General features: G+C 46.3%; 1 protein-coding gene across 3 annotated transcripts in view; it reads left to right on the top strand.

The window, feature by feature from the left end:
- The window catches only part of GRID1 (glutamate ionotropic receptor delta type subunit 1), a 686,401-nt gene that overhangs the window by 634,605 nt on the left and 37,937 nt on the right, over positions 1 to 13,859 (top strand). For all 3 annotated transcript variants that reach the window (XM_027530481.1, XM_027530480.1, XM_027530482.1), the window contains one exon: positions 5,779 to 5,974. In XM_027530481.1, the coding sequence (XP_027386282.1) occupies positions 5,779 to 5,974 (196 nt within the window). The remainder of the gene's footprint in view (positions 1 to 5,778; positions 5,975 to 13,859) is intronic.

Raw genomic sequence — 13,859 nt, 5'->3', positions numbered from 1 at the left:
TCTCTCTGTGGTGGGGGTGCTTGGACACTTTCTAGCAGTTGTGGCTGAAGAGACTAATTTGGGAAGCATGCTAGATTAAGTGTGTTGCTCCTGGAGCCTTCTCCGGGTTAAGCCTCCCTTGCTAGTTTGGATGGGAGTCCTATTGGATGTGAACATCTGTCTTCTGCTGACTGTTGACTTGGACCCAGCTGGCTGGCTCTTCTTTGTTCTTTCCTTCCATGTCCCTTCCAAAGCTGTGCCCTAGGACAAGAGGGTGAGTGCCCCTGGGTGTTGTCATTTTGGGTCCATGATTAGTTGGGCCCTCTTGCAAGCCTCCAAAGAGCCTTGCTGCTGCTGCTGCTAAGTCATTTCAGTTGTGTCTGACTCTGTGTGACCCCATATTTGGCAGCCCACCAGGCTCCCCCGTCCCTGGGATTCTCCAGGCAAGAACACTGGAGTAGGCTGCCATTTCCTTCTCCAATGCATGAAAGTGAAAAGTGAAAGTGAAGTCGCTCAGTCATGTCTGACTCTTGGCGACCCCATGGACTGCAGCCTACCAGGCTCCTCCATCCATGGGATTTTCCAGGCAAGAATACTGGAGTGGGGTGCCATTGCCTTCTCCAGCAAAGAGCCTTAGATAGGTTTATTCACTCTGAAATATGATGGTAGTACCTCCCATGTGTTAGTGAGCTTGGAAATTTTCCTTGGAAGAGGGAATGTTCATTAAAGATGCATAAAGCTGGGCAATGGATCCCTGTACACAGACTAATGACTATGAGTGGCGAGGGATGGAAGCCATGGGTCTGGTTCAGCAAAGATGGCAGTGGTATTTTGGGGATGACAACGATGACCTCTACAGGGACAGAAATGGACAAGAAGTCCTTAGTACTGGGGCTGCCTGCTTGTATTCCAGAACGGCTCCCTGAGCCTCTGACCAGGGGCACCGTCATGAATAAATACCAAGAGGAGAGAGGAAATCTCCATTTCAAATGTGGGGATGAAGCAGTACTTCTGAACTCCTTGGCAGTTACACACCCATTCTAGGCTCATGGAAACTGCAGTGATTTAGAGCAGTTCCAGTATTTAGAATCAACTGTGTAATTCATCCTGATGTTTCCCATTCATCAAAGACTTGTGTTTGTTTGTATTACCATGAGAAAAATAAAAAATGCAGGAAAAAAAAGATCCCCCTTCCTTTCATTACAGGCAAATTACGACAGAGTTACAACCCTTGGGGCCCTTCAAGCAAAGGAACATCTTGCTTCAATTAGATATAAATAATGAACAATAATTAGAAAGATTTCTTCCTCGAATTTGTTATTTTATGTTTTCTTTCATCTGTAATGTATTGAAGCGAATACAGAACTCTGTCTGTGGGCCCTGCAGCAGGGCCTGAAGGAATTCCATGGAGGGTGTCTCCAGAACGGGAGAAAGCTAGCTGCATTGCTGGCTCCTCTGTGTGCAGGCTGCACAGGCTGGCTGCAGCCCTGGGTCTGGTGCTGAGGATGCAGATACGGAGCTGCTTGGGCTCCGTCTACTGAGGACCCCTAATGGCTCAGCAGGTAAAGAATCCGCCTGCAATGCAGGAGACACAGGTTCGACCCCTGGGTCAGGAAGAACCTCCGGAGGAGGAAATGGCAACCCACTTCAGTATTCTTAAAATCCCACAGACAGAGGAGCCTGGTGGGCTACAGTTCAGAGGGTTGCAAAGTGTCAGACGTGACTGAGAGAACACACACACACTGAGGACCCCGACCTATAATAATAGCACAGAACACCTGCTCCTGGTGACGGCCACTGAGTTTGCATCAGTCCCTGCTCTTAAGGACTGAACACACGTCACCTCATTTTATCTTCACAGCAACCTCTGCTACGGGCTCTACTTCTAATCCTGTGTTTGTGTGTGTTGTGTTTTGTTTTTTATTTAAGGATTTGGAAACTGAGGCTCAGAGAGGCCAGCTAACTAACAGAGGGCCCTCAGTGTTAGTTCTGATGGGACTGAGAGGCAAGGCAAGTAACTGGACTCAGAGCCCGTGCATTACGCACTCTGCTGTGATTTTCCTGTAGTCACGGTGAGCTCTTACTGCCATAGAAACCACACAGGGTATAGAGGTGGCCAGGGAGCTGAGGGATGCTGATGTCTTCCCATAGGGAAAGGCGGCTGCTGGAACCTCAAGGGGTTTGCAGAAGTGTATCAGGTGGATGAGCAAGATAAAGGGATTCCAGACAGAGGGAGCTCTGTGGTCTGGTGCCACAAATGGTCATCCTGTGGAATCTCTCATTTTAACCTTAGCTCTGGGGTCATGTGGACGCAGATGCAATAACCAAAGATGAGCTCAGAAGAAGGAGGGTTGTGTGGATCAGGTTGAAATGATTGGGTCTTTTCGTGGAAACAGCCACTCAGTGAGTGGTGGGGATGATGATTCTGGTTGATGAAAAGGAGAGACAGATAAATAAGCAAAGAGGGATCCAGTTGGAGCCTGAAGAGAGAGACTGGCTCATCAGTGAGCCTTATGATTTTTGCAATTCTATCCTATCAGCACGTTGAATCAGGTACTGCTCATCTTGTGTCAAATGAAAACTTTAAGCCCAGTTGGCCCTCCCTGGTCTGACTCGTGCTCCCTACTCCAAAGAAGGCGCAGCTCAGCCTTCTGCTCCTTGGAGCTGACGGGCATTCCTGACCCACCTGCTCCCTGCACCGTGCACCTGGCCTGAGCGGCTTGCTTCTCCTCCATGGACAACAGACGGAGGCTCTCAGAGGTGCTTTGCTTTATCTTCACCACCATTTGAATAACCATCAACACTCCAGAGTCAAGAAAGCTCATATACAAACCCAAATTCCTTTCTTTATTCAAAAACATATTAGGGGGAGATGCTTCAGTTCAGTTCAGTTAAGTTGCTCAGTCGTGTCCAACTCTTTGCGACCCCATGGACTGCAGCACACCAGGCTTCCCTGTCCATCACCAACGCTCACACTTTACTCAAACTCATGTCCATTGAGTCAGAGATGCCATCGAACCACCTCATCCTCTGTCGTCCCCTTCTCCTCCCGCCTTCAATCTTTCCTAGCATCAGGGTCTTTCCAGTGAGTCAGTTCCAAGTAGCCAAAGTATTGGAGTTTCAGCTTTAGCATCAGTCATTCCAATGAATATTCAGGACTGATTTCCTTTAGGATTGGCTAGTTGGATATCCTTAGAGTCCAAGGGACTCTCAAGAGTCTTCTCCAACACCACAGTTCAAAACCATCAATTCTTTGGCGCTCAGCTTTCTTTACAGTCCAACTCACACATCCATACATGACTACTGGAAAATCCATAGCTTTGACTAGATGGACCTTTGTTGGCAAAGTAATGTCTCTGCTTTTTAATATGCTGTCTAGGTTGATCATAACTTTTCTTCCAAGGAGTAAACGTCTTTTAATTTCATGGCTGCAGTCAACATCTGCAGTGATTTTGGAGCCCAGAAAATAAAGTCGGTCACTGTTTCCACTGTTTCTCTATCTATTTGCCATGAAATGATGGGACCAGATACCATGATCTTAGTTTTCTGAATGTGGAGCTTTAAGCCAACTTTTTCACTCTCCTCTTTCACTTTCATCAAGAGGCTCTTTAGTTCCTCTTCACTTTCTGCCATAAGGGTGGTGTCATCTGCATATCTGAGGTCATTGATATTTCTCCCAGCAATCTTGATTCCAGCTTGTGCTTCATCCAGGCCAGCATTTCTCATGATGTACTCTGCATGTAAGTTAAATAAGCAGGGTGACAATATATAGCCTTGACATACTCCTTTCCCAAAATTGAACCAGTCTGTTGGTCCATGTCCAGTTCTAACTGTTGCTTCTTGATCTGCATTACAGATTTCTCAGGAGGCAGGTCAGGTGGTCTGGTATTCCCATCTCTTTAAGAATTTTCCACAGTTTGTTGTGATCCACACAGTTAAAGGCTCTGGCATAGTCAATAAATCAGATGTAGGCATTTTTCTGGGACTCTCTTGCTTTCTTGATGATCCAGCAGATGTTGGCAATTTGATCTCTGTTTCTTCTGCCTTTTCTAAATCCAGCTTGAACATCTGGAAGTTCACAGTTGACATACTGTTGAAGTCCTTGCTTGGAGAATTTTGAGCATTACTTTGCTACCGTGTGAGATGAGTGCAATTGTGTGGTAGTTTGAATATTCTTTGGCATTGCCTTTCTTTGGGATTGGAATGAAAACTGACCATTTCTAGTTCTGTGGCCACTGCTGAGTTTTTCACATTTGCTGGCATATTGAGTGCAGCACTTTCACAGCATCATCTTTTAGGATTTGAAATAGCTCAACTGGAATTCCATCACCTCCACTAGGTTTGTTCATAGTGTGCTTCCTAAGGCCCACTTGACTTCGCATTCCAGGATGTCTGGCCCTAGGTGAGTGATCACACCATTATGGTTATCTGGGTCATGAAGATCTTTTTTGTATAGTTCTTCTGTGTATTCTTGCCACCTCTTCTTAATATCTCTGCTTCTGTTAGGTCCATACCATTTCTGTTCTTTATTGTGCCCATCTTTGCATGAAAAGTTCCCTTTGTATATCTAATTTTCTTGAAGAGATCGCTAGTCTTTCCTTTTCTATTGTTTTTCTCTATTTCTTTGCATTGATCACTGAGGAAGGCTTTCTTATCTCTCTTTGCTATTCTTTGGAACTCTGCATTCAAATGAGTATATCTTTCCTTTCCTCATTTGCCTTTTGCTTCTCTTCTTTTCATATCTCTTACGAAAGCTTATGGTAAGGCCTCCTCAGACAACCATTTTGCCTTTTTGCATTTCTTTTTCTTGAGGATGGTCTTGATCAGTGCCTCATGTACAATGTCACAGACCTCTGTCCATAGTTCTTCAGGCACTCCCTCTGTCAGATCTAATCCCTTGAATCTATTTGTCAGTTCCACTATATAATCATAAGGGATATGATTTAGGTCATACCTGAATGGCTTCCCTGGTGGCTCAGATGCCTGCAGTGCAGGAGACCTGTGTTCGATCCCTGAGTCAGGAAGATCCCCTGGAGAAGGAAATGGCAATCTACTCCAGCATTCTTGCTTGGAAAATCCCATGGTTGGAGGAGCCTGATAGGTTACAGTCCATGAGGTCACAAAGAGTCGGACATGACTAAGGACTTCACTTTTACTTTCTTTGAATAGTCTATTGGTTTTCCCTACTTTTTTCAATTTAAGTCTGAATTTGGCAATGAGGGTAGATGCTTGGAAGGCAACAGTTGGGTGGAATTTCAGAACAGCTGCAAGCTTCGGAGGAGACATGCCTCTTCATGGGCACAATCTCTGAGTGTGTGCCCACCATACACTAGCTCTGAGTGTCAGAGACCAGTCACTGTTTTGGGTCTTGCCATGGCGTTTCTCTTTCCTTTTGTGGGCATTTGAGCTGGAGCCCTTCAGGGTACAGCCTCCTGTGACACCGTCACTCGTCTGTCATGATGGTCTGCCTATGTGTTTCTACAGTTAAACTCTAAGCTCCTCAAGGACAGGATTCATGTCTTATTCATCCTTTTGTCTCTTAGGCTCAGTGGCTCAGCATAGCACCTGGTTTTAGGCATTTCATGGCCTTACTGAATTTATCTACAGTGAAGAAAAGTGACTTGGATAGAATGGGATCCTGGCAAGTCACGTTCCAGGCCGTGGGCCTCATGCCACTGGGGTCTGGGAGTGAGGGATGTGGACAGTGGGCCGCACCTGGCTCCCACCTCAGGCGGGCCTCGTGTGGGTCCCAACAGGGTGCCCTGTATACCCATGTTTCACATCCGTGTTGTGTTTTAGGACGTTCCAGGACCTGTCCAAGCAAGTGGAGATGTCCTACGGCACTGTCCGGGATTCTGCTGTGTACGAGTACTTCCGAGCCAAGGGCACCAACCCTCTGGAGCAAGACAGCACGTTTGCTGAGCTCTGGCGGACCATCAGCAAGAATGGAGGGGCTGACAACTGTGTGTCCAGTCCTTCGGAAGGCATCAGGAAGGTAGGTGGGAGCTGGCCTCCCAGGCATGTGTGTGCTGTGACAGGGGCCGTAAGGACTGTCATCCTTGCGGTAGGAGACACCCTCCTAGAGGCATCTCCTTTGAGTATCCCTGTCACCTGCAGGGTGACCCATCTTCAGCAGCGTCAACAGGCATTTTTCATAGACATATGGGTAAAAAGGCTCACATTCTTCAGGTAGATGCCAATTTTTGGCAGGAGATGCCAAGGGGCTGGCAGAGGGAAACTTAAGGCCCTTCTAAGTTTTCAAAGGATCAGGGAAGGGCAGGGAGGTTAAGCCCAAGACCTGGATCTCCCTCTTCCTGGGCTAATAGGATGGTGGTACAGAGGGGTCTGCCCACCCAAGTAAGAACACTCAGTAAAAGCAGACGCAGAGGACCAGGGGAGAGGGAGAGGAGGTAGGCCAGGGTTCAGGGAAGGGTGGGCACCATGTGGGACCACTGTGAGCAGAGGTGTGCTTGGGAGACAGTTGTCAGGACAGCAAGCCCAGCATGGAGACTGAATGGGGGCGGGGTGGAACTGAGGGAGCACTGCGTGAGAAGAGCCCACGCCAGAGAGGATGGGTGGGAAAGATGAACCTGTTCTGCAGAGATGACTAGACGTTGCTAACTTATTTCAATGAGTTTCCACAGGGACCCAAATTCATCGTGATTGTCCCATTATGCAGATGAGAATCAGACGTGGGTCACACTCCTCATTAGGTTCTCATGCCTGGGGTTCCAGACTGAGGGGTTTGGTGTTTATCCGCCACGTGCTGCAGAACATGGGGTCATGGTGGGATGAAGGCAGGTATCGTAAGGATGTCTCGGGTGGTGGCACCTTCTTCTCAGTGACCCTCGCGTACAGAGGCTACTTACTCTTGGTCATCAGTGAACAACACAAGAAAGATGTGCACAGCGCCCAGCACTCCTGTCTCTCTGGGTAGACCTCTATCCAGCCCATCTTGCTCAGCATCTCTTCCCTTCTGTTCTCTATTCAACCTGCCCCACCACTTCTGCAGAATCTTCACACATTCACACGCATTCACACACACACACGCACATGCATCCAGCCTGCCTCAGTGTGTCTTACATTTCCCTACCCATCGATGCTACCTCTGCAGAACATTCCTACAGGCTCTCACACATAGTCACTCATGCCCGTGCTCCCACTACACAAACACACACACACTAATGCTCACACATATGCACATGTGCATGCACGCACCTGTGTTCTACATCCCTGGTCATTTGGCAGAACCTTGGATTTACTGTGGGCTTCCCGGTGGTGCGGTTGTAAAGAATCTGCCTGCAAATGCTGGGGATGCAAAAGGCACAGGTCTGATTCCTGGGTCTGGAAGATCCCCTGGATGAGGACATGGCAACCCCTCCAGTATTCTTGCCTGAGAAATATCATTGACAGAGGAGCCAGGTGGGCTACAGTCCATGGAGTCACAAAGAGTTTGGCATGGCTGAGCAGCACACACATGCCCTGGCCTTACTGCAGAGGGCAGTGGGTATAAGGGGGAGACTCCAGAAAGTTTCAAGGCCACTAGAGTCTACCCACCTTGCTCTTCATGATGAGAAAAGCCCTCAGTAGTTTGCCAACCCCTCTCAAGAATGGGTCCAGGGAGAGAGGCAGAGCCTGAGGCCTGCTTCAGAAGCAGCAGCCTGGCTCCTGGCATGGTGTCTTGATGCAGGGCTCTGCGTGGTCTAGGAGTCCCTGTGGTCTGCATGCTCACGGGGCAGTCAGCTTGGGGTGGCTTTTCCCCGTCGTTTAGCAAAGTGAAGCAGCAGAGAGTGTCTGGGCTCTGGAGCCTGGCACATGTGGGTGTGAATCCCAGTTCCACAGCTCACCAGTGATGTTTACATGGAGCACCCGGTCTTCTTGTCAAATCTCTGGGTGTTAAGAGAAGCCTGGTCAATTTCCCGTTTGGGGGGTCTCTTTAGACACTTGAAACATTTAGAAGGACATGTTGTGGTAGATTTGAAATGTTTATATTTAAGCAAGGGATATCATAACAAAAATAATAGAATGCAGCATAGATGTGCTAGTCCTCTGCTCACAAGGTTTATTAAAACTTCTTATGTCCTCGTGTGCAAAGAAATACGGTGCTCTCACCTCGAGCTGCTGAGTCTTCTTTCACCCCTGACAGTGGATCTTTGTGGCTGTAGGTGACCTCATTTGCGGATAATGAATACAAAGTTGATTTAAGGCCTTTTATAAATGTAAGACTTGAGCCAAATGGCCTTTGAGTTTCCCTTCTCTGCTTTCTTTGTCTCTCATGGAGAGCCAATACGCCCATCCAAACGGGATGCTTATGAAGATTCATTGCCACAAGGCTACAAAAAGAACTTCTAAAAGAAAAGATGCCGCTTTTGACTTTATCAAACTTCTGTGCGTTACAAGACACTTTATAAAGAAAATAAAAAGGCAAGTCACACACTGGGAGTGAGTATCTACAGTGCATGCAACCAATAAAGGGTTAATATCCTATATGGATATTACATGAAAAACTTTTACAAACGAATAAGGAAAGTTCAAACAATTTAATAGAAAAATGAGCAAAAGACTTGTACAGGACTTTCACAGAAGAGGTACCACATATGGTCAGTAATCATGTGAAGAGATGTTCAGTCATTAGTGTTTCCAGAAAATGAAAATCAAGACCATAAAGATATATCACTTTGTATCAACTAGACTTGCCCCAAAGGAGAGGTGGTGGAGAGGACTGAGTAGCAGGTGGTTAATTGCTGGTGGGAGTGTACTCAGTATTGCCACTTTGAAAACAAATTGTCATTCTCTTAGAAAATGGAGTTTTTCATACCCACTGACCCAGCAATTCCACTCCTATGTATCCATCCCAAACAAACTTCTGTAGCACCTCAGAAAAAAGAAAGGCCATGGTACTCTTGCCTGGAAAATCCCAAGGACGGAGGAGCCTGGTGGGCTGCAGTCCATGAGATCGCTGAGTCGGACACGACTGAGTGACTTCACTTTCACTTTTCACTTTCATGCACTGGAGAAGGAAATGGCAGCCCACTCCAGTGTTCTTGCCTGGAGAATCCCAGGGACGGGGGAGCCTGGTGGGCTGCCGTCTATGGGGTCGCACAGAGTCGAACACGACTGAAGCGACTTAGTAGTAGTAGTAGTATTGCTTATAGAGCCAGGATTCTGGAAGCAGTCCAAATGAGCATTAACAAGTTTTAACATTAGACCTGCAGGGAAATGACTAAAGCACAGCCTCATGTGATCGTGTGGGTGAATCGGAACTGAATAAATATTGGGTAAAAGGAGAGTGAAAGTGACAGCTGCTCAGCTGTGCCTGATGCTGTGCAGCCCCATGGACTACGATTCCCCCGTCCGTGGGGTTATCTGGGCCGCAATACGGAGAGGGCCGCCATTCCTTCCTCCAGGGGAAGGTCTCCCGCACTGCAGGTGGACTCTTTACCAGCTGAGCTACTAGGGAAGCCCCAAAGAAGAATATTAAAAGCAATTTCACATGGGTCAACTGATAGAAAATAACAGTCAACATAGCAACCGCTTCAGTTCAGTTCAGTTCAGTCACTCAGTCGTGTCCAACTCTTTGCAACCCCATAAGCTGCAGCACACCAGGCCTCCCTGTCCATCACCAACTCTCAGAGTCCACCCAAACTCATGTCCATTGAGTCAGTGATGCCATCCAACCATCTCATCCTCTGTCAACCCCTACTCCTCCTGCCCTCAATCTTTCCCAGCATCAGGGTCTTTTCCAATGAGTCAGCTCTTCACATCAGGTGGCCAAAGTACTGGAGTTTCAGCTTCAGCATCATTCCTTCCAATGAACACCCAGGGCTGATCTCCTTCAGAATGGACTGGTTGGATCTTCTTGCAGTCCAAGGGACTCTCAAGAGTCTTCTCCAACACCACAGTTCAAAAGCATCAATTCTTCAGTGCTCAGCCTTCTTTATAGTCCAACTCTCACATCCATACATGACCACTGGAAAAACCATAGCCTTGACTAAACGGACCTTTGTTGGCAAAGTAATGTCTCTCTTTTTAATATGCTGTCTAGGTTGGTCATAACTTTCCTTCCAAAGAGTAAGCATCTTTTAATTTCATGGCTGCAATCACAATCTGCAGTGATTTCGGAGCCCACAAAATAAAGTCAGCCACTGTTTCCACTGTTTCCCCATCTATTTCCCATGAAGTAATGGGACCAGGTGCCATGATCTTAGTTTTCTGAATGTTGAGCTTTAAACCAACTTTTTCACTCTCCTTTTTCACTTTCTTCAAGAGGCTCTTTAGTTCTTCTTCACTTTCTGCCATAAGGGTGGTGTCATCTGCATATCTGAGGTTATTGATATTTTTCCCGGCAATCTTGATTCCAGCTTGTGCTTCCTCCAGCTCAGCATTTCTCATGATGTACTCTGCGTATAAGTTAAATAAGCAAGATGACAATTTACACCCTTGGCGTACTCCTTTTCCTATTTGGAACCAGTCTATTGTTCCATGTCCAGTTCTAACTGTTGCTTCCTGACCTGCATACAGGTTTCTCAAGAGGCAGGTCAGGTGGTCTGGTATTTCCATCTCTTTCAGAATTTTCCACAGTTTATTGTGATCCACACAGTCAAAGGCTTTGGCATAGTCAATAAAGCAGAAATAGATGTTTTCCTGGAACTCTCTTGCTTTTTCGATGATCCAGCGGATGTTGGCAATTTGATCTCTGGTTCCTCTGCCTTTTCTAAAACCAGCTTGAACATCAGGAAGTTCACGGTTCACATATTCCTGAAGCCTGGCTTGGAGAATTTTGAGCACTACTTTACTAGTGTGTGAGATGAGTGCAATTGTGCGGTAGTTTGAGCATTCTTTGGCATAGTGTATAAAACACTGGCATACATACATCTAAGTAAGGTAAAATATAAGACTCAGGGTAGTGGTTACTACACATGGGAGAGGCAGAACAAGATGAAGGAGAGAAGTATATTATTGGATTGAAGTCAGGGTCAGTGTTAGCTTTACAGTTCACAGGTTTTTTTTGTTTTCATCTCTTATTTCTCATTATGAACCAAAGTTTGTGATTATTCTTATTCTTTGCACCTACCTATTTTTTTTAGATAAATAATTCCAGGCTAGCCAGGCAGAGTTTGGCTCCCAGAGCACGCCAGCTCCCTTCTCTCCTTGCAGGCACCCAGGTACATGACTTCTCTCACTCCTGGAGTACATCAAGAAGGCAGACACCACCAATAAAGCCCTCTGGAGCACAATAAATCTGGAAATGGGTCCTCAGAGAAGCATCTTCCCATCATCCTATTTACATCATCCTCTGATGATATTTAGAGTCTTACTCATGAATAAAAAAAATATTAAAGAATAATTGGTGGAAGATGCAAATAAGAAAAGTGAAAGTGAAGTCGCTCAGTTGTGTCCGACTCTTTGTGACCCCATGGACTGCAGCCCACCAGGCTCCTCCGTCCATGGGATTTTCCAAGCAAGAGTACTGGAGTGGGGTGCCATTGCCTTCTGCATTCTTTATAAATGCCTAAAGCTTCATGGTACAGAATCTAATCTTTTTCCAATACAGAGTTGCTTTTATGATACCTTCCTTTTATAAACCCCAAGCAGCCTTGGAGGTCACAAATCTCCTTCTTGCATTTGGATCTTTAAGGAAAACAAACAAACAAACAAACAATCTGTCAGCACTAGGCAAATGTTAAGGGTTTTATAACTGGTGTCATATAAGTGAGTTTATGGTACTGTCAGAAAGTAGAGTGCACTGCGTTTTTTTACAGCAAGGAGTGCTCAGATTCATTCCCAAACCCGCCTTCTACAAGTGCCTGTTTGGGTGGCTACTGTGCCTACATGCTTATCTGAAGCTCTTTCTGTCTCCTGCCCTTATGGAACTGCCCTCACCCCCCAGACTATGGCTTCAAATGCCTTGTGAATCCCTGGCAGACTTGACTAGGTAGGGTTATGCCCTGAGTGAGGGTCGTATCTTGAATCTAGAAACTGTAAGGAAAAATCCAGCATCCTGGGAAATATGAGCGTGGTCTTGGTATTTAGGGAGGCGGGACTTCTCCAAATCCCAGACAGAACTCGCTTGGGTGTGGTGCAGGCAGCCTGGCAAAGATGAGGACTGGATGCCCCCAAAGAATAACAAAGGAAACTGCCTTCGCAAAAGCAGGATGCTCCCATTTCTAATTTCAAGTTACTCATTGGTGACCTGGGTCCATTTCCAGAGTGCTTGGTAGTGGAACAATGTCTAATTGCTGCTAAAGTCAAGGAGCTTGATATTGTGAGTAACCTCAGAGAGCTGCTATTATTTTTTTCCTTGGGAGTGCTGCAGCTTTTAATGACTTGAAACCAATTTAGGTGGGAAATTGCTTAGCAAGAGGTGATCACTTTTGCCCAGTATCAGAACCAGAGAAAGGAATTATGTCATGGTTGCCCCCGCTACTGTGACCTATTCTTTCATGCCAGCCATCACTCAGATAAGGAGGAGGCAGCCCTTTCTGGGCCCTGGTGAAGAGAGCAGAAAGGAATTTGGAAGGGGAGAGGAGTTCTGTTTATTTATTGAAAGCCTACCGTGTGCAGTTTTTAGAGCAAACCTGCCTGGCGCCCGTTAATTCTCAATAGATACTGGATTGTCCCTGAATGAGTCATCTGTTTGTTGTTGGACTGACCAGAAACACATAAATCGGCAGTGTAGTTGGTGCCATCAGTGAGCAGGCTACCCTCTGTGAACTTCTTGATGGGCGGGATGAGGGAAATGGCTTTATAGTTGCTTTCAGGCTCAGTACCCGCCTGTTAGGAAGGAGATTCTGTTGATCCTTGGTGAGCAAAGTGAGACTGCTTTCATTTCCCTCAGCCACCTGCACTTGTCAGGAAAGTGTCTACAAACTATGACCCATGGGCTGAATCTGGCCTGTCACTTGCTTTTACAAATAAAGTTTTATTGGGACACACATTCGATTGTTTACACAGTGTCTGTGGCTGCTTTTCTGCTACTTAAGTACAGCTGAGTAGTTGTGGCCATATGGTCTGCAAAGCCTAAAATATTTATTATATGGCCTTTTATAGAAAAAGTTTTGAGGCTCCCTAGTCCAGAGCAATGGGTGCTCCAGGCATATTTCCTCTAGGGTAATGTCATTTGATAGCTCATAGACATATCTGGTAGCTCATCATCTAAGCTCTGTATCATCTAAGAATGCATGAGCACATCGAGTAGGTAGTCCTCCTCTGCCTTTACATCATCTAACAGCACATAGGCACTTAGTTCCATACCGTCTAGTAGCATACGGGCTGTGTCCTTTCTTGTCCTTTCCACCTAACTCTGGTGGCACACAGACTTCCCCCTCACTACCCTGGACCCAGCCTCACCCCTGGCCTGGCCTAATTCCCCCCTGGAATCTGTTGAGCTGTCTCCATGTACCAGGCACTCTGCCAGATGATCTACGTATATTATTCTTTTCATCCTAAACAGAACTACTTGATTGTCCTTATCTCCATCGTGTAGAAATGGGACCAACCCTCAGGGAGATTAAGTGGCTTGTTCAAGGTCACACAGATGTGAGTAAGCCACAGTACAGTCATATCTCACTCCAACTTTGCCTCTTGCCGTGGGGTTACATCCCCATTTCCATAACCAGTGTGTCTGCACCCTCCTTGCATACTGCTCACTTGTGCTTCTATTTCCCTTCCTCTTTTACACCAAGGCAGCAAGATACATGGCTGGCTCCCATGTTTAAAAGCCTTACCTCTCTTTCCATGTGACATAGCAGAGGTTATTTAGGTCTGCAATTGGATCTTTTGATTTCCCAATTAGTAAAAATATCAATTAGAGAAACTCTGGGATGCAGAATTGAGCTGGCAAGTGGTTTGCATTTATATGATAACAACTATGTCACATG

This window comes from Bos indicus x Bos taurus, chromosome 28 (genome assembly GCF_003369695.1).
Source record: "Bos indicus x Bos taurus breed Angus x Brahman F1 hybrid chromosome 28, Bos_hybrid_MaternalHap_v2.0, whole genome shotgun sequence".
NCBI lineage: Eukaryota > Metazoa > Chordata > Mammalia > Artiodactyla > Bovidae > Bos > Bos indicus x Bos taurus.
This window is presented reverse-complemented; position numbering and strand designations above follow the sequence as displayed.